The sequence below is a fragment of the Haliotis cracherodii genome, unplaced genomic scaffold (genome assembly GCF_022045235.1).
Source record: "Haliotis cracherodii isolate W230 unplaced genomic scaffold, xgHalCrac1.p SCAF_3, whole genome shotgun sequence".
Taxonomy (NCBI): domain Eukaryota; kingdom Metazoa; phylum Mollusca; class Gastropoda; order Lepetellida; family Haliotidae; genus Haliotis; species Haliotis cracherodii.
Genome location: NW_027266286.1, coordinates 11,464,743 through 11,484,996, shown reverse-complemented (window position 1 = coordinate 11,484,996; position 20,254 = coordinate 11,464,743). Strand labels below are relative to the sequence as shown.

At 41.2% G+C, this 20,254-nt stretch overlaps 1 protein-coding gene and 1 pseudogene across 1 annotated transcript in view; one reads left to right on the top strand and one right to left on the bottom strand.

Moving 5' to 3' along the window:
- The window catches only part of LOC139475953 (organic cation transporter protein-like), a 28,939-nt gene extending 23,175 nt beyond the window's left edge, over positions 1 to 5,764 (bottom strand). Inside the window, exons 1-4 of the mRNA XM_071259162.1 lie at positions 5,616 to 5,764; positions 2,921 to 3,161; positions 2,515 to 2,618; positions 432 to 586 (exon numbers count right to left, since the gene is read on the bottom strand). Coding sequence (XP_071115263.1) covers positions 432 to 586; positions 2,515 to 2,618; positions 2,921 to 3,161; positions 5,616 to 5,764 — 649 coding nt within the window. The remainder of the gene's footprint in view (positions 1 to 431; positions 587 to 2,514; positions 2,619 to 2,920; positions 3,162 to 5,615) is intronic.
- A 7,279-nt stretch (positions 5,765 to 13,043) lies between these two features.
- On the top strand, positions 13,044 to 17,294 carry LOC139475225 (organic cation transporter protein-like; annotated as a pseudogene).
- The last annotated feature ends 2,960 nt before the right edge of the window (positions 17,295 to 20,254 follow it).

Below are 20,254 nucleotides of genomic sequence, written 5' to 3'. Positions count from 1 at the left end.
TTCGTGTCGTAGCGCAGTCTGATCTCAAACGGGAGCCATGATCGGCACTGTGTGAACTTGACCTTCGTAGATTAATCTGGAAACAGCAAGCCCTTGACCGAAATCATAAGCGAGGATCCATGCTATCGGAACACAATATCACACGCCAAATCGCCGAGCATGGACACCAGATCCTCTGAAGACGGCTCATACGAAAAGTATGGAATACCAGGCACATATTCGTCCCCGGACTGCCAATGACTACTCTCTTAGTCCAGGTTCACACAGTGCCGATTATGTGCACACACGCACGCACACACATACATACATACCCACACTCCTCCGGGGAATATAGAAAGAGTGCATTCAGCTGTTGGGCAAACAAAAAGAATGCTGATCTCGTACTTAAACGGACGACAAAGGTGATAACCATATACAGTCCTTTGCCTTACCAAATACGAAGCACACGAGATATTGGCCAAGGCAGCAGGTGTTGATGGCGAAATCAAGGAAGAGGGCCACAGGGGCTGAGCTGGACCACACCAGACAGATGCTGAGCAACACCATGATGAACATGTTGCAGATTATAACTGGCCTTCTTCCAAACCTGCATAAAACACAACATAATTTGACTCATTATTATTCATAACAGCTTACAGTCTCCAAATGTATCAACAATGACACCCTGTAACTTCGAATAACGAAACGTTTGCTACAACAAATAACAAACCCATTATAAGTGGGCCCCGATAACTCTCTTTGGATAGTGATATGTTGCATATCGTTTGTTTGTTTGTTGTTTAAGGAGGCACTCAGCAATATTCAAGCTACATTGTATATGACGGCGGTTTGTAAATAATCCCGTGAGTCGCCTCTTACGACAGGCATAGTCGCCTTTTACGGCAAGCATGGGTTTGCTGAAGACCTTTTCCATCCCGGATCTTCACAGGTATGTTGCATGCCGAAAATTGATAATGGGTAAATCCTATTTATGCTCTGTGGATGTGTATACCAAAGGTGAAATTATTTGGATATCGCCTTCTGGTCATCTTCCCGAGTCCAGTTTCCACCCTTGCCGAACTAGACTGGAATTCCTAGGCTCGATCGTAGCGCCACCAGTGGCTTTTACGACTTATGTCCCTTCCCAGCCTCTCCCATGGACCAATCAGATTCCACTTCTCGTATCACTTACATTTGCTTCAAACAAAATGGCTACGCCCAGTCAGGACGATCTGATCGATAATCAAGATCTTTTTTGTGATAAAACGGGTCTTACATCGTGAAATACATCAAATCACGTGAGCACCTAAACATTAAAACATTTGGAAAATATCTGTTGACAACGAGTTGGTGATGCACATGCTTTGCAAATCCTGCAATCGACCGAAAACTGCTCGAAGGTTTACGAACGGATTTAGAATTAGCTGCGCGATTTTGATTGGACTATGCATGGACTCGTTAGTCCAGCCAAAATATAACTTCACAATGCCAGCCTAGATCGGCAAGGGTGGAAACTGGACTTTTATAGTTATATAACTACCTTGCCTCGGGAAGATACCCTCGGGTATATAAAGATTTAATGTGCTCTCTTCTGTCTCCAATCAACCAAGTATTTCCATTGTTGATGGTTCAGGAGCGAAGGATCTGGAGATTGGATCGTACGGAAATTTGTAGTATCAACGAAAAACACAATTTCTTTCAAACTATATAATATCAGTAAATGTCTGTGATTTTAGAGAATATGTGGACGGATTTTCTTACCTGTCTATTCACACGGGACATATAATCCGCAATTTTGCGCTGATTGTTATGCATACATTGCAATACAAATTGTCAATGGCTTCAAAACATAATCTCTACACTGATAATGGATTGTAGACTTCCAAAGGAGTAAAAGTTAGATTTGGTAAATGTGTAACTTTCTATTCCGTTCTAATTCTAAATATCATATTGTTATAATACAATGGCGTTGCAAAAAACACTTTTTGAGGACGGGTTTTCATTAAAAGCAAAAAGAAAGAAATCCAAAAGAAATTCTATCGTCTGTTCTGACACATAGGTCAGTTGTGGTCCCGGGATCCCAGTTCAGAATAGGACCCGGTATTTAATGTCTGTTGTAACAGCCGCCTGAAACAGGGATGTTAATGGTCGGGGTCTGTGGCGTGGCGTGGCAGGCCTGCCTGCCTGCCTACCTACCTACCTACCTACCTACCTACCTACCTACCTGCCCATCGTTGACAGCTTTTTATTTATTCTAAATATATGTATTATTAATGTACTACTCATCACGATATCGCTGAAATACTGCCGATGTGACGTTAAATCTTAACTCGCTCACTCACCTACCTACCTACCTACCTTCCTACTCATTCCAAACATGGATTAAATCATTAGTCATGATTTCAATAACTGATTTTGTTGGTTCAGATTCGACGATATCGCCCCCATGTAGCTGAAATACTGCTGACTGCAGCTGCAAACAACGTTATTGCACTCCCTCTCTCCTGTCTAATGTAGTCTGTCAAGGCTACTCACATGTCTGACAATGGACCATTAATCAGAGCGCCAACCAAATGTCCAAACATAGCAAGCATCTTGGCATGACTCGCATAGGACTTTTTCTCGCAGACAAAATCCATCTGAAAAGGATGCAGAACAATCAATCATACATATTTTAATTGGACCTGTTTAAGTAATGACTGTGCTGAGTAATAAATGATACCTCGCAAACATGTAATAATATAACTATACACAATCCATAAGTCTCTTGATATTCCTGTACTGGGCAGTCACAGTACAAATATTCTTGATAAATGAATGCCTTTAAGACTTCTTAGCATTGGTTCATGGTGAAATTCCACACAAAATTTGAAACTAAATGTTATTCAACGGAAACCATCTGCATATTTGTCATATGGAAAGTTTTGCTTGTTGGTCTAACCGTCTCTGAAATCGTTGATATGAACTGTGATTGATCGTACACCCAAGCATGACAGGGTTCTGAGACACTTCTTGTAGACGACCAAATCTTGGAGGAATTGGTTTGTACATACAGTTGGCAGCGGGAATACTTTTCTTCGCCATAGTAACCGGATGTCATTGGAATGGAACGATTTATGAGCTCTTCGTGAAAGTCATTCTGAATTTCGTAGGTGTCATTGGCAAATCCTGGAATAGCGCACCTGCCATTGGAAATATCATAATGAATATTAGGGCGCAGTCAACATAAACGTCAGCATGTGTCAAGTGCGGAAATAAGATAGTTCAATCTCTCCTTACCTTTACCCACGCGATATGGTGGTCATTATGGTTTTTTTATTTTCATTCTACCAAAGTGAAGACCCCGTGAAGATTCGGGTTGGAGTAGGTCTTCAGCAACCCCTGCTTGCTGTAAAAGGCGCCTATGCTTGTCGAAAGAGGCGACTAACGGGATCTGGTGGTCAGGCTCGCTGACTTGGTTGATGTATGTCACCGTATCCCAATTGTGTGGATCGATGCTCAAAGGATCAATCAATGGATTGTCTGGTCCAGACTTGATTATTTACAAACCGCCGTCATATAGCTGGAGTATTGCTGAGTGCGGCAACAAACAAACCAATATGAAGCCATCTATCGCCCCTAAACACGAACGGATTATTCACAACTAAGCAATAGGTGATGGATTTTCATGAATTTATTCAATGATCACAACTCATTGCTGCATATGAATATTAATAGTTTTCATGAAGAAACAAGCAACGTTTCAGATATCAGAAGCTTATATCCCAAATTGACAATGTTTATTTATCAGTCCTAATGCAAATAGTGAATAACTGCAAAATGCCAACCAGAAACATTATAACATTATCATACATAAATATGCGAAATTAGAGTGAGTGAGTGAGTTGGGTTTAACGCCGCTTTTAACAGTATTCCAGTTACATCACGGCGTGTCACCTTAATGTGGGAGGAAAGCCCGAAGTGATGCAGGTCTCAGACGTTTACCACTTCGGTTAAACCCACGAGCACGGGTATGGTGCTGACAAACCTAGAAACATAATCGTGGCGAACCGGGATTCGAACCCACAATCATAGGTTTCTGGCGTGCCCAAGGGACGTAATTCTGCACTGCGAATCGCGTCGCCTTAGGCGACTGGGCCACCCGTGCCCTCTGTGAAATTAGATATCAGTACAATTCAAACTTGTTATTGGGCGAATTCTCATTTAACAGAACGTGTAAAATGTGTTCTGAGACATAGTAAGTTTTCTATTTTCAAACGTGCAGGATAATTTGTTAATTATAATAAACGGCAACTGAGAAAAACTATGTGTGACATGCAGGACTTATTCATACGTGATACTTCATATATTGTATTCGACGTAATAAGCGCCCAGGGCGCTCTCAAAATTAAAAATAGGGGGCTCTTATTAGAATATTATTTTGGTGGGTAAAAGAGATTTGAAAGATAAATTTCGTGGTTTATGCTGACACACTGAAATGTTTATACAGATAGACAGATACATTTTTCCGGAATTCAAATGCCCATAATTAAGAATGCATATAACACACGAGTGCGTATTATACGCGAATAAATAGGTCTTGTGTACATTGATCAATCGGAAGGGGTGCTAACTGGGATTGTTCACTAGCCAATATATTAGCAAATTTTGCCGTGGGCGCTTAATAGAGCGGGGCGCTTATTACGTCGAATACGGTAGATGTGACATTCAGGATAGGACATGTAGGCAAGTAGTTGTCATCTTCATGGGCAGCAATTGTGCTCCCCTCCTTGCTGATCTATTTATGTATGCATACTCGGATTTGCAAAATCAAAACAAAGGAATTTGGCCAAGAAGTTCATCTTCTACTGTTATACCCACCTGAGCTAGAAATTTAAGGATACCAACGAGACCGTCTCATCTATTTCATATTGAGATATATTCATAACGATTCAGAGAGGCAAAACTATTTCTCATGAATATGGAAAGGATGGTGTCGATTTAATTAAGTATAAACTAAGCTGGTTGCATTTGCATATGGAGAACCCTATCGCTGTTTCATATTGCTTTTGTTCAGATTACATGATGCTATTTCTTTGGTTTTTAGATTCTATCAAAGATCTATTGTTCGATCAGGTTGAGCTGTTGTCATTTGCTGTCGTTGTCTAATGTTAATGAATAAGTTAGACATCTGCAGTGATGTAGGCTAAATGTACCAGACAATATACATGTAGACGCGTGTGCTGTTAGTATGATTAAACTTACTTTTAACTACTCAAACAGTATTGTGAAATGGAAAGATATCATATATTTTTCATTTACTTTTATTTTCTTTAAAAATTGGTAACATTATAATTACCTTTGTAGAAACACTTTCTTCGAAGTAGTACATGTGACAAAACAATCGATATATACACTTGCCGTTTAAGACAAGTAGTTGTTGCATTCATGATGTGTTTTCATCAGCATCCTACAAAGCGTGTATGTCCTTGTACCCACAGATCATACACACAGCTAGACTGATCTAACAATTGTTAATTTATATGAAACAATATTCGTTCTTCCATAAACCTATTCTATCACTGATATATGTGCAGGTGATAATGACAATCATTAGAATGCAACAAGATCTGAGATGCTTTGCTAAATATCCATACCTATGTTCAGGAACTGCAAACAGAAACACAACTGCCTGTATAACCTGGAGAGATCCCGCTATTGCTGGAAGACACAGAAGTAAGTACAGACATTTCTGGTACGGGCCAAACTCCCCCAGATGTCTCAACACGTCGTCAAAGTTCATCATTCTGCGGCACCACCGTCCGCTTGCTTAGAAATGAACAAATGAAGATTACAGCAATCCGTCAACACACAGCTGTGTACATGATGAAGAACATTCAAAGGCGTAGCCTCTGTACAACCACGTTGTTGGTGTGCAAATCGTTACCAACTGCGAAAGTGGCTATATTCGTTCAGTATCCCGATTTCATGCTTTCAATTCGACCAATCAGACACGTGCAGTTATCTGCGGAGCGAGGCTCATGCATATATACTCTTCAAAGGAAGAAACGCAACATACATACTTTTGGCAATAAAAGCAAAATTAGCAGAGGTGCAAAATAAAAAGGGTTAATGTGTTATAGTGTCAGTGACAAAATTCACGGATCAAAATTATCACAACATGGAATATCAAACCATTCGTCGGGAAACACGTACGATTCGGGAAAAAAGCACCTAGTCAATAATAAAAGGGCCATTGAGTTGCACGCACTGCACGTGCTGTAGCACTATGAACGGTATTAAAGTAAAGGGTTTTTGATTGCCTGGCATCTGCGTCACTGAACAAAGAACCAACGTCATAGGCCGCTTGCAGGCAGGGGAATCCCGATCAGCAGCAGCCACGGTTATCGATGTAGCATCAAGCACCATCACAAGGCTTTGGGATCGGTTTCAACAGCATGGGACAACACGTGATCGGGACGACCAAGAGTAACCATCACCGCCAAAGTTCGCTACATCCGACTGCGTAACCTACGTGAAATGACGACCACAGTCACCTCAACCGCATCCCAAATACCCGGACTGTGCAGAATCTCCGATCATACCTCACGAAACCGTTTAAGAGCAGCAGGTCTACGAGCAAGACGTCCTGTTCGACGCGTCATATTGAGTCTACGACATCGTCAACAACGACTGAATTAGTGTCGTCAACACGTGTTATGGCCTCCATTGCGATGGAGAGATGTCTGGTTCAGCGACGAATGAAAATTTTTCCTCCGTCGAGGGGATTGAAGAGCACGGGTCTACAGACGCTGGGGAGACCGTTACGCCGGAAACTGCGTACAGGAAGTGGACATAATTGCTGGGGGTAGCGTTATGATGTGGGCGGCTATTTCACATCATGACAGGAAAGGTGTCGTCCATAGCTAGTGGGATGAAGTGGTTAGTCAACCATAACCACAGACGTTGCAACAGTTGGCTTTTGCGTTGCAGGCCGAACGGGCTACCATTCCCCAGGATGTGATTCGCATTCTCTTCAAAGGGCAGGAGCTGTCAGGCCGCTATCGACTCCAACAGGGGACATACGCGTTATTGATTGTAGCTGACCTTCACCTTGGACTTTTCCTAAATATCGATGACTGAGATGAATACAATCACCAAGTGTTCTCTCCACGACATTTTGGTTCAATACCTGTTACGGTTCCTTGTATAAATGTATTTTCCTACCTCACACAAATGTGGCTTTGCGTTTCCTTGTTTGAAGAGTATATTATATTCATAGAGGTTCAATGGATCTGAGTGATGACCACACTATTGGCATCACAAAAAGGTTCCTTCCAATTTATGAGTTCAGAAATGGTTAAACTATGTTTATTTGGGACAGGCGCGCATGTTTGCAAAGATGCGTTTGCAACAGGTTTTTTCCATCCATTTGTTTTCTAATGTACATGTCTCATGTAGATGTTATAAAATCCAGACCAAGCGTGTCGTGAATTACTCTCATCTGCAGACTGTTATCAGTAATATCTCATCAGCCTGTCTTCACACTGTCTCTTTGAATGTTGACCTGTCAAGCACAGCAATGGGTTTTGGTAGGGGAGTCAGATGGAGGTTGGATAGAAATTAACTTAATCAACAACTAAAGACAACTTGCAATTTTTTTTATCCTAAATAGTCATTATTGCACATTAATGTGAATAAAGTGCTCGAGGGAGGTACATGTTTGGTTCTATAAGTACCAATGTAATATGTATTTAATATTGGGTATTATTCATGCCATTAAGAAGTTAGATGTTTGGTTTTAAGTTGTAATAAATTTACAAAGTGGTCAACCTTTCTCTTGATGATTCGAAAAGCCCAACAGGACCAACAGTTGACACTATTAAGGATTGACGTTGCTCAAGTTGACAGGGCTAAATAGAACATATAAACAAGTGGCCTCCTGCCAAATGATAAAACGGATATCATCAGCTAGGTACAGATGTTTGACAGTTAGACCGTGGTCGGTCTCCAATGCAATCTGTATGTAACAGACCGTTGGCAAACATCCGGGAAAATTGAATTTGATGATCAGTTACCACTTCATGAAATTAATATAGCAATAAATGTGCAAAACTTCGCACAGCAAATTACAAACGACACAATTTGTATACCTATTATCCATTTATACAGGCCCACGTACCTGCTGTCACGATCGTTTTACAACAAAACGCTTTCCATATTCTGCAGAGTCGATTGTACGATACCGACTAGGTCATGGGCATGTGTCTTTGAACCTCTAACAAATAATGATAGTACCAGGTGTTCGCGAAAAGGTGACCAACCGGTGACACCAGTCACAATGTTGTAACCTTTATCAAACAGCTTCTGAGCAAGAGTCGTATGACGCTCTTTGAAATCTTGGAAGAATGAGCATGCTCGATTACACCTTAAAAGCTTTAGGAATATTTCTCGACATAAAGGGCAAGTTGACTATTGGAAGGTTGAAGTCATCTCCGTTGTTATATAGTAGTTTGTCACTCTGAATCATTATGTTATAGATCTAAATACGAAACAAATTAGAGTCTCACTGGTCTCCTATATTTCTAGTTCAGATATGTAAATCAGTGGAATGGAAATGGCTGTTCGATGATTCTTTGAGAACTTCAAGCAATCATAACACGACACGAATTACATTATATATAATATACAAGTATATACATGTATATGTTGGTGATCCATTCTACAATTCTTACAGGGCACACAAGATAGGTCTTTGCTATCATCATCTTGCATGAATAATTCTGATTGGTTAGGGCATTTATACTTGGAAATAGCTGGAACAAAGTAATAACAACTCAATGAAGATATGTGACAGGGATGTAAGCATTATAGTTTTGCAATAGAGTGACGTCACGTTTTCTTTGCATTCCAGCAATATCACGGCGTAGGAAACCAGAAATGGGCTTTACACATTGTATATGTGGGGAATGAAACCCAGGTCTTCGGCGTGACGAGCGAATGCTTTAACCGCTGGGCCACCCGACCGCCCAACAACTTCCTGTAACACATGACATTTAGCAAATTTACGTTACAATTATTAATTAAGTTGTTGAAGTTCATTAGATGCATTTAATTTAGTGTTAACATTTTTCAAAAAGATTATGTCTGGTTTGCTTAAATACCGCCATCACACTTGGGAAGTACTGTTGTGAGGTGTCAGGCAAGAACCATATAATATTTTGTTTATGTGTTAGTCACTGTGTAATTGACGGTAGCTACCGTTAGGACAGGACATGCTTCCCCTTTTCGCGAATACCGCTTGTTATCACTGATTTTTCCTTAAATATATGTTTCTCATTGGGCATAAAAGGCTGTGTCTGTGTCTGTTTGTCTAACAAATGACATGAAATAAGGGGGTATACAGAACAATGGCGAACATCAAATGTTTGAGTTGAACGCACTGGCTTGACGACTAAAACGCAACCATGAAAGTGAAATGTGGGAAATCAGGAAGATCAGAAAAAAGCCATGATGCACCTGCAAAGTGGGACTTGGGCCCTATAAAAAACACACTGCGGGCAGGGTACCATGCATATTCACGATGCCACGGTGAAGCAACGCAGAGAGGAACTGAGCAATAGGGATGTTTGGAGCTGCTGCGCACTTCAATGGCCATCGATCAACTCTTGTCCGACTGCAGCATCGTCACAGGACAACTGGGAGTGTTGCCGACCGTCCTCGACAAGGAACGCTGCCTGTGACGTCACGGAGGCAGGACCAGCTCACCATTGTGAGTCACATGATGGGAACAAGAGGACGACCAATCAGTGATCGCACAGTCCGACGTCGCCTTGCTGCACGAAACAACCGTCGCAGTCGACTCAGATCTTGACTCACGCACACCGTCTTGCACGTCAACGTTGGGCAGCTGTAGTTGGTCATCTTCCTCCCAGGCAATGGAGAAATGTCATCTTTGCAGATGAATCACGATTCAACGTCAGTTTCGAAGATAGCCGCATCCGTGTATGCAGACGGAACCATGAAAATTTTGCTTAAAACTGCGTCATCGGACATGATCGTTTTGGAGGTGGAGGCGTCACGGTGTGCGGTGGAATTAATGCCAACTTTCGCTCTGACTTGGTTGTGATTCGTGGAAATATCAACGCCCAGCGTTACATTGACACAGTGTTGCAACCAGCGCTGTTATCGTTGCTGAGAGGACGTCGACGTTGCGTTAACCAACTGGTATTCAAACATGATAATGCCCGACTACATACAGCTCGCGTGACCCGGAATCTCTTGCAACAAAACAATGTGCAAGTGTTACACTGGCCCTATCGATCGCCGGATTTGAATCCAATTGAACATTTGTCGGACGAGCTTGGCCGTAGGGTTCGACGTCAGTTGCAACTACCACAGACTGTCCCTGGGTTAACTCAAGCTCTGCAGGTGCAATGGAGGGCCATTCCACAGGCATTAATCGAAGACTGTGCTTATCAATGCCTAACAGACTTACTAAAATCTGTACCGGGTATTGGTTATGCCGTTGAAAAAGGTCTTTGCCATTCATACCAAAGGAATCTGTTTTGGCAACATGCTGCCTAGATTAATCACCGATAGCGTCAAATCCTTATAATATATTTGCGTACTAGTGTCCCAACAAAATTTAAGAAACAGTTGATCACATTTCTGGAAACATGGGTTGACGAGTTTACCATTGTTAATGAAGAATAACCATTCGGCAGAACCCGAAATAGAACGGGTAAAATGCAATCTTTGATTGGGATTGAAAGTCCATGAGAAAACCATCCTCCATACGTAAGGCAACAAAAACAATGTTCCGACATCACTGAAATCACAGTATACTGACTTGTCATAGCAACTTATCACACTTGATGACATTCATTTCAGAACACGCACAGTTGAGCAAATCACACACGAACCACTCACGGTTTCCGGGCCACAACTGCCACATTTCTGTGACACACTGACGACGAATGCTGTGAAATTTTGAAATTGACAGGTCAAATCCAATCCCTCCAAAATAGTCGTACGCCACGCAGTTCCATTTGTCAATCAGATGCTGGCGATCTATAGCCCTTTTTAACACTGTGCTGTTTCACGACTGTTTAGTGATATCTTTATGGTTGTATGATAGATTTAAATATTAATCTGTGATATTTTGGTAATTGTACTGTCCATCGATGACAGGTTTTTATTTAGTTTAGATATATGTATAAATAAGGTATTACTTCTCGTCACGATATGGCTGAAATATTGCCGATGTGACTGACATAAAGCATAAACTCACTCACTCCATTTGTCAATGACGTTGCACCATCAGTCTCATTCCCAGTAAATATACAAGTTAATGTTGAACCAAATACTAGATCGGGGTTGTCAACTTAGCGCTTGCTTTGTGTAACTAGGCAAAGGCAAGAGTGTTGTAAACAAATCCATTGGCAGTAACAGTGATGTAGGTCAAGTTCTGCCTCATCCCAGTTCCTTGAGTGAGTGAGGTGGGTTTAACGCCGCTTTTAACAGTATTCCAGTTACATCACGGCGTGTCAGCTTGATGTGGGAGGAAAGCCCGAAGTGATGCAGGTCTCAGACGTTTACCACTTCGGTGAAACCCACGAGCACGGGCATAGTGCTGACAAACCTAGAAACATAATCTGGGATTCGAACCCACAATCATAGGTTTCTGGCGTGCCCAAGGGACGCAACTCTGCTCAACGAATCGAGGCGCCTTAGACGACTGTGGTACCCGTGCCCCTACTATTTTCTGGAACATCAGCTTCTCAGATCCACTAAATGCCACCTGTGTTTCGTCTGTTTCTGTTTTAACACGTCCTTAACAACTAAGTGGCTGTTAGCTGTATACGGCGTGCGGGGGAAATCACGCATTACTTAAGATTTGACCCGTGAAGATTCCGGGGTAGAATAGGTCTTCAGCAACCCTTGCTTGTCGAAAAAGGCGACTAACGGGATCGGGTGGTCAGGCTCGCTGACTTGGTTGATGCATGTCATTGATCCCAATTGCGTGGATCGATGCTCATGATACTAACCACTGGATTGTCTGGTCCAGACTCGATTATTTACAGACCGTCGTCATATACCTGGATTATTGCTGAGTGCCGCGTTAAACAACAAACCAACCAACCAACTTAAGATTTACTACCCTTCCCATGTTAAAGGTCATTGTCATCGGGATAACCTACAGACAGTACTATTGCAGACCATTCCCACAAAAATGGGCAACACTCTCTTCCTCCTGATACCTAACGGTGTGGTAAGTCGCCGTGTCATGAAGTGGCGATTGGTTTTATGATAGTTGTAGGACTACAGATCACACTGGGTACATAATACACTACACAATCGAGGGTATGGGACATTTGTAACTGATAGTTGCGTATGTTACATTCTCCAAACGTTAGTACATTAGTTCTTATACATATTGATACTTGTCACAAAACTTTGAAGTCGGATGATATTATTCCAGAAGTCAGATGGTGTAACTATATTTGGCCTCCAATAACCCATGTTTGTCACAATATGCGACCGAACGGATCGGTCTGATCAGTGCAGGGGGCACGGGTGGCCCAGTCGTCTAAGGCGCCGCGATTCGCTGTGCAGAGTTGGGTCCCTTGGGCACGCCAGAAACCTATGATTGTGGGATCGAATCCCAGTTCGCCCTAATCATGTTTCTAGGTTTGTCAGCACCATACCCGTGCTCGTGGGCTTCACCGAAGTGGTAAACGTCTGAGACCTGCATCACTTCGGGCTTTTCTCCCACATTAAGGTGACACGCCGTGATATAACTGGAATACTGTTAAAAGCGGCGTTAAACCCAACTCACTGATCAGTGCAGTGACTTAATGATTGCGTGTCATCGTGTCACGACTGTGTGGATCTTTGCAATAATATTAACCACTGGATTGTCTGGTACAGATTCGATTATTTAAAGGCCGCTGTAATATAGCTGGACCTTGTTGAGTTTGGCATTAAACAACAGCGACTACAAGGTGGTACTCTAAATGGGTATAATTGTAATCTACATAGTCCTGCGAGTGAAGTACTATATGTATGTTGGAACAGGCATAGAGATAGTCGGTCCCTCTAAGCGTATGTGGGCAGGGGTTGCCATGAACCTCTTCTGGAGTGCGGGGAACCTTGTGACAGCACTAACGGCCCATCTCTTCAGGGACTGGAAAACTCGACAGCTGATTGTCAGTATCCCGACGGTTGTTTTTGCTTATGCATAGTAAGAATTGGATTCTGATGAACTTCAAACGTATCACAAACATGAAAATGTGCAAACTATGTATAGAAGGTTGCAGTGAAACATGTTTTGTTATTTTTAGTATCGCCTCATCGGAGTAATAATACGATGGAAAAAAGAGAAGATTTATTTTTTGTAGTTAAATTGTACATGACATGATATCGGAATAATAATAACTTGTCATGTATCAAAAAACAGTGAAGGTTACTAAATTTTTGCATCTCAGTTGAAAGCGTCAGTGACTTACCAACATATGATTGTTCAATCAAGCAAAGAACCATTTCATTTACAGTATTCTTACGTTACATTCATATTTTTTATATGCAAAGAACAAGTAATTCCTGACATCATGAACATGTGATATGGTCTCTATTAACTTATTGATATTTACAGGAAAGCTCTGTCCATTTAGTTATGATAACCGGGTTAATGTTATTTGTTTTCATCACAGTTTTATCCCAGAGTCTCCAAGATGGCTTCTGAAACATGGCAAAGGAGAAGAAGCTAAAAGAATAGTTGCAAATATTGCGAAGAAAAACAAGTTCAAATAGATCCACAAATACTTGGTGAGGTCGATATCGAAATGGAATAGGTAAAACAAGAACCATTCTGGAATCTTTTGAAGTCTTCTGTGATGGTGCGTCGAATGATGATCATCTGGTATAATTGGTACGAGGTTATTCCCAACATAATACATTCTCACCAAATTTAAAAACAATAGGAACAAACTACTAACATCAATTCAGCCAGTAGAATCTTATCAGAACTACAAAAAGTGATGTATATAATGTGTTTCGTAAAGGCTACCTGCTCTTAGTTTGGGAACATATTGTTAATAGTCATAAAACCCTGACACAATTATGTAGATCGAGGATCATCACGATTATCTGGTCCAAACTCGATTATTTACAGACCGCCGTCATATAGCTTGAATATTGCTGATTGAGGCGTTAAACAGCAAACGAGCAAACAAGAGGAAGAAATTTCTGCGGGGAAGTAAATTTTACATTGGAGTCAACATAAACATCTGTTTTATTCAGTTTGTACGAGTAAGTGAGGAAGATTTGAAATATACTATACATTCCTTCCGTCGAAGGTCACGACAGAGAAAAAAGATGTAACTGTCATTGTTTTTCCAGGTTTGCAGTAGGAATGAGTTTCTACGGCCTCAGCATGAACGTCACCAACCTCTCTGGTAACATCTACCTCAACTTTCTCTTGTTCGTCATCGCAGAGGCTGTTGCATACATTTCTTGTTTTTTCCTAATGGATCGTATTGGCCGAAAGTTGCTGCTGTCTATGTCTCTGTTGGTAACAGGAGCAGCTTGCATTCTTCCTTTGGTTCAAGTACTAGTGTCAGATACACGTAAGTATCTGTACAAAAATCACAAACATGTTAATTAGTGTATGTATAAATACTGGATCAACGATTAAGGTGTCATTTTTGTAAGACTTCACACATAAGCATGCACATTATAATCATTTATACAATATAAAAGAAGGAAACATATTCACTGCTCATAATATTAAGATATTATGTACTTTGTATCATGGGGTAAAGGCATATATATTAAAATAGACCCTTATGACCACATACAGGACCAGGTTGATGCATGTCATCGATCCCAATTGCGTGGATCGATGTTCATGATGTAAATCTCTGGATTGCCTGGTTCAGACTCGATTATTTACAGACCGCCGTCATGTAGCTGGAACATTGCTGCTCAAACAATAAACCAAACCAAAACCAGTATGTCAACTGGGTATGAACTCAAAGACACGGCTCAGAAATAGCAACATTTTGATTTGACACAAAAACCTGAGGACATATTCTGCTTTTGATGAGACATATATTGCAGAGCCAACTGGGATTCTCCCACGTGGGTTATCAAAAGCACAAAGGATTTGCTTTAATGTTTGAAATATCAGAAAGGATCCAAGTTCTATCTGTCAAAAATGTTGTTTCCACTCTGGATACCACTATCTCACATGAAGAACGTATTGAAAAAAAAATTCCTTGATATTTGATTACCGTATGTGTACAGCAACATCTCTATTGTGAAGATTCGGGGGAGGGAGGGCGGTCGGGATGCCTGGTGGTTAAAGCTTTCGCTCGTCACGCCGAAGACCCGAGTCCCGGGTTCGATTCCCAACATGGGTACAATGTGTGAAGCTCATTTCTGGTGTCCCCCGCCATGATATTGCTGGAATATTTCTAAAAGCTGTGTAAAACCATACTCAGTCACTCAAGGTTTGGGAAAGCAAATGTTATCTGATGTTTACCATTAAAACATATACTTGAAATGCTGGACGTGATCTGATAGGGTTCAATATTGGTCATATAGCTAATACATCTCCATTGATTTACCCAACCAGCGGAGAAATGGGCCATTAACATCCTCGCCATTGTAGGGAACATGTGTGCCTCTGCTGCCATGTGTGCCGTCTACACCTTCACAGCTGAACTCATGCCAACCACATCAAGAACATTTGGCATGTCAATGAGTTCCATTTGCTGTAGTGTTGGAAGTCTACTGTCTCCCTATATTGTTGGCTTGGTAAGTTTTACCAAATCTTTGTGATTGCAGGTTTTATATGTTTAGTGTTAACCTAGAAAACTGAGAATCAACTTGGGGACCCGTTTTACTGTCAAATGAATTGCAGACGCTTCACAATTTTATACTGGGGCATCGTTCTTAACTTTATGAATACCTTATGATTTCATACATGTCGGTCATCATTTGAAATAGAACACTCACAAATAACCCTTACGTTTCAGACGATGTATATATCAGGACGTTTCGGACAGATTCTGCCCGTGTTGGTATTCGGGGGAATCACCATCTTGGCGGCTATCTTGGCTCTGCTTCTCCCGGAAACGCTGAACAAGAAGCTACCGGAAACCATTAAAGAAGCTGAGATGCTCGGGACGTAAGTGCATGTAGTATTGATAACTATCACATCAGTCCCAGCATGAATTTATCCATGTGATTGGTTTACGCCCAGTAGCTGATTCAATCCCAGGTGTGGGAAGTCTATAGCTGTTTGATTCCCGCCTATCCTCCATATTTGTCTCAAACGACTCACTCACATTTCCAGCCACTTTCAGTATTATGACTGACTCATTTCATTTGCGTATTCAGTCCAATTACCGATCAGTTTCAGCCACGTTTCAGTACACTTCTCGAAACAGTAGGGACCACAGTTAGTTCGATTTCAGTCCAACTTTCGTCTTAGTCTCGTATATGGTTTATTTCATTAAAAATACTTTTATCATTCATCCGGACAAATATTTTGAAACCTTGACTTTGGAGTCGATCCGTGCAAGCAATCATATGTGCACCCCGCTGTATGCCACTGATATATATTGCAAAACACAACGCTACCCTGATTACATTCCATACATTCAGCTGCAAGTGTCACTTGGACCTTTATATAGAAATATGCTTATCTTTGCATTTCAATGTGCAACCACGACGGTACTGTATGTAACTATCACTTCAGTCTAAGTATAAGGTCAGTAGTAGGCACATTCCCAGGTATGAGGCTCGACTTTCATTTCAATATCAGTCCATTTTCAGTTCAGTTTCACTTCACTTTCAGCCCTGCTTCAGTTCAATTTCAATCAAATTCCGGTTTCAATCTCGTGAATGTTCTTTTTTCTGGTAAATCTGTTATTCAACTGGATTGAATGAAATAGTGTAAAACCTCGACGTTAAAGTCGAACCTAATCATATTTATATACACAATGTCACTGATACAATCTGATCATCATACCATCATTCAATAAACATTTCTATTCTGAATGTCATAGTGGAACGTGATGTGTATGTTAAAGTGTAATATCGATGGTAATATTATATTGATGGTAATATTGTCCTAAAGTGATACAAGTATATTCAATAAAGGAACCTGTATCCACTAAGACCATATTTGAGATTTGTGAAGCTCCAGATTCGTTGCTTTCAGGGACGTGTACGACGAAGACATTGCAGATGCATCTCCTGTTGAATCTAAGTCCGAGACGAAAGAAGGCAAAGTTAAAGATTCTAACAATGTTCCACTTCTGTGAAACAATTTTCTGAAATGAACCTATCTTTAAGCCAATTCCTGGACTCGGTGAGGTCCATACATTCAGTAACTTAAAACCATTGTCGTAAACTTAGAACGTCACTGTCCTGTAACAGAAATATAAACGGATGAGTTTTTCATGACTTCAAACGGGAATCCCTAAATGTGCACATGCAAACAACTACATTTTACCTGTAATAATGACGTTTCGCGGATTTACGTTAGACCCATAAATTTTAAGTTGTTAAAGTTCATTGGTAACGGGAGCTGAAGGTAAGGCAGGACATGCTTGACCTTTTCGCGAACACCTCATGTCATCACTGATTTTCAGTGATTCATTCATATATTTGTTGGCTGAAATATTGCCGATATGACGTTAAATATTAACTCACTCACTCACTCATATATTTTTCGCCGCTATTCTCCAGATCGGATAACATTCATTCGTTTTTGAATTGCTACCACATGTCAAGATTGATCAGAAATCAGCGACACCAAGCCCTTGGACGATTGTAAGCCGGACAAACCACCCGGCAGGTAGCCAATGCATTTCAAGTCCACGTAAGGACCATATTCAGGCTCCAGCAACGGTACCAGACCACCAACACTACAGATGACCGACCACGTAGCAGTCCCTACACGGCGACAGGATCGTCAGGTTGTGCGACAGCATCTTCACGATGGCTTTGTTACTGCTGTGGAAACTGCTCGACATCCATGGGGCTACACCGGCGACACATTAGTGCGGACACCGTGCGTTGATGATTGACGAGCAGACAACTCCACTGTCACAGGCCACAACGAGGACCCATTCTGACACCACGTCATCGCCAAGAATGTCTTCAGTGGGCCACCAGCATTGTCGCAGACAGCAGTGGGGAAGAGTCCTCTTCTCTGACGAGAGCCGTTATTGTATCTCAACAGCATATGGCGGAGAGAGAGTCTGGCGACGCCATGGGGAATATAATTCGGATGCTTGTGTTGTTGAGAGAGACTTGTAGGGTGGTCCGAGCATCATGGTGTGGGCCCTGTGGTCTTACAGAACATCGGTCCAAAGGTAAATTCTCGAGTAACAATGATTATTCGTTTTACAGTTGTCCCAAATATGACAACAGTAGTCGAAGTTAGGTAGGATAAAAGATGTGTACATAGTTTCAAGAGTATTTCTTGTTAGTCTGTATTTAAAACTCCTTAGGCAGTTGATCATTGGACTAACTTTTCGTTGATATGTATTTTCCAAGAACAGGGAGATTGAAGCGTAATTCCTTAATGTTTATGACTTTGTACTTCCTCATTAAAAGTACTCTCCATGTATAAATTTGGTCTAAAACCAGAATCAACTTTGCGACTGAATGTTATAGTTTTGTTCTTATTGGGATTGAATTCAAGAATACTTGCAGTCTTGGTGTTATCGTTTGCAGGTTAGTTTTTATAGTTCAAAGGCAGAGCTACTCGCATTTTAGGCCAGCGGTGGACACTCGCATTATTTAGATGACTCGTTCGTGTCATGATTTACAGTATTCATGAAAAGATACCAAGTAGAACAACCGCTTGGTGGAATAGAGGGACTTATGAGCAATAGACCTGCTTCGTACTTTACTAGATTCATACCAGCTCACAGGAGGCTGGTATATCAAGATGACCTTAAACAGAATTATGTTTGCTGTGTTCATATCAAAGTTCGCTGAATATTGTAAAATGTTCAGAGCCACAGCAAGGCTACTCATTCTCGTGGCATGCTAGTCACAGTATAACTTGATAGAGGAGATCCTTCCCCTTGATCATCAGTTAACAGTTACACTATGGCTCATTTGCACAGACAGGCTTGCCACGGGTGGTTGGAGAACTGCAGGGTGCTGAGGCCAGTTAATTTTAGTTGATAATTTACCTCATTCCACAAAGTGTGTGTGTGTGCGTGCGTGCGTGCGTGCGTGCGTGCGTGCGTGCGTGCGTGCGTGCGTGCGTGCGTGCGCGCGCATTCTCTTTATGATCATACTTATTGTAGTTGATTAAACAGTTAAAAACATTTCCACAAAATCAAAGAGGCTGTTGAGCTGCGTGTTCCTCACTTTTTAAAAATATAGACCATTTTCATTAAATCTTACGAATGGCTTCTGACAGTCTGAGAACCCGGGCCTTTTATCTACAAACTGTTTAAAATGCCACATTCAGATTCATGTGTGCGTACTATACTATCTGTGAGCTAGACTAACGCTTAGTCTCTGGAAATATACAAACTTGACAGACACATCACAACATTTAAATTGAAAAGGAGCCCAAGTAATATTGGCGATTCAGACCTTCTGAAAATTTAGACTTGCTTAGTTTAGAACTATAGCATTACAGTAAGGCCTGGGTGGATGGGAAAATAATAAGGTTCAGAAACTGTGAGAAAGACAAGGTGCGAGCATGTATCTTCACAACTGGTGAACATTATTATCCTGTTTTCGTTCTGGCAAACCGTTCCTACACATAGTTGTATGAACGTCATTTTCTCATCCGTTTCGACTTGGCCCGTTTGCGAAACACTCAATTATTTTGTAGGCTAAAAGTTCTGGTTCTAATATTGGTGAAACTAATATATCCTCTGCACATGACATTTGAAGTTATGAAAAAAGCAAAATTTCCAGCGATTTTTAACTGCCCAGCAGTAACCCCGTATACGTGACCTATATCGAAAACCCCAAACAGTATGGTATCTGCGGAAAGTGCAGACCGTGAAAAATAATCTCAATACAGACAAAGAAAGGCAAACGTGAAAAATGAAACAAAGAGTTCACAAAAAAAAGGCATCGCGTACACATTTGAGTTGGTCGCGGAATGTTTCGACTAAGTTCTATTTTGGGATCCTTGGGGTATTACCTCTGTGAATGAATTCTAGAAGCTGGTAGTTTTTACCTATTTCAAGGAATTCATCTGGGTACTTCCAAACATAATTACCAATGATTATTTTAATGGTAT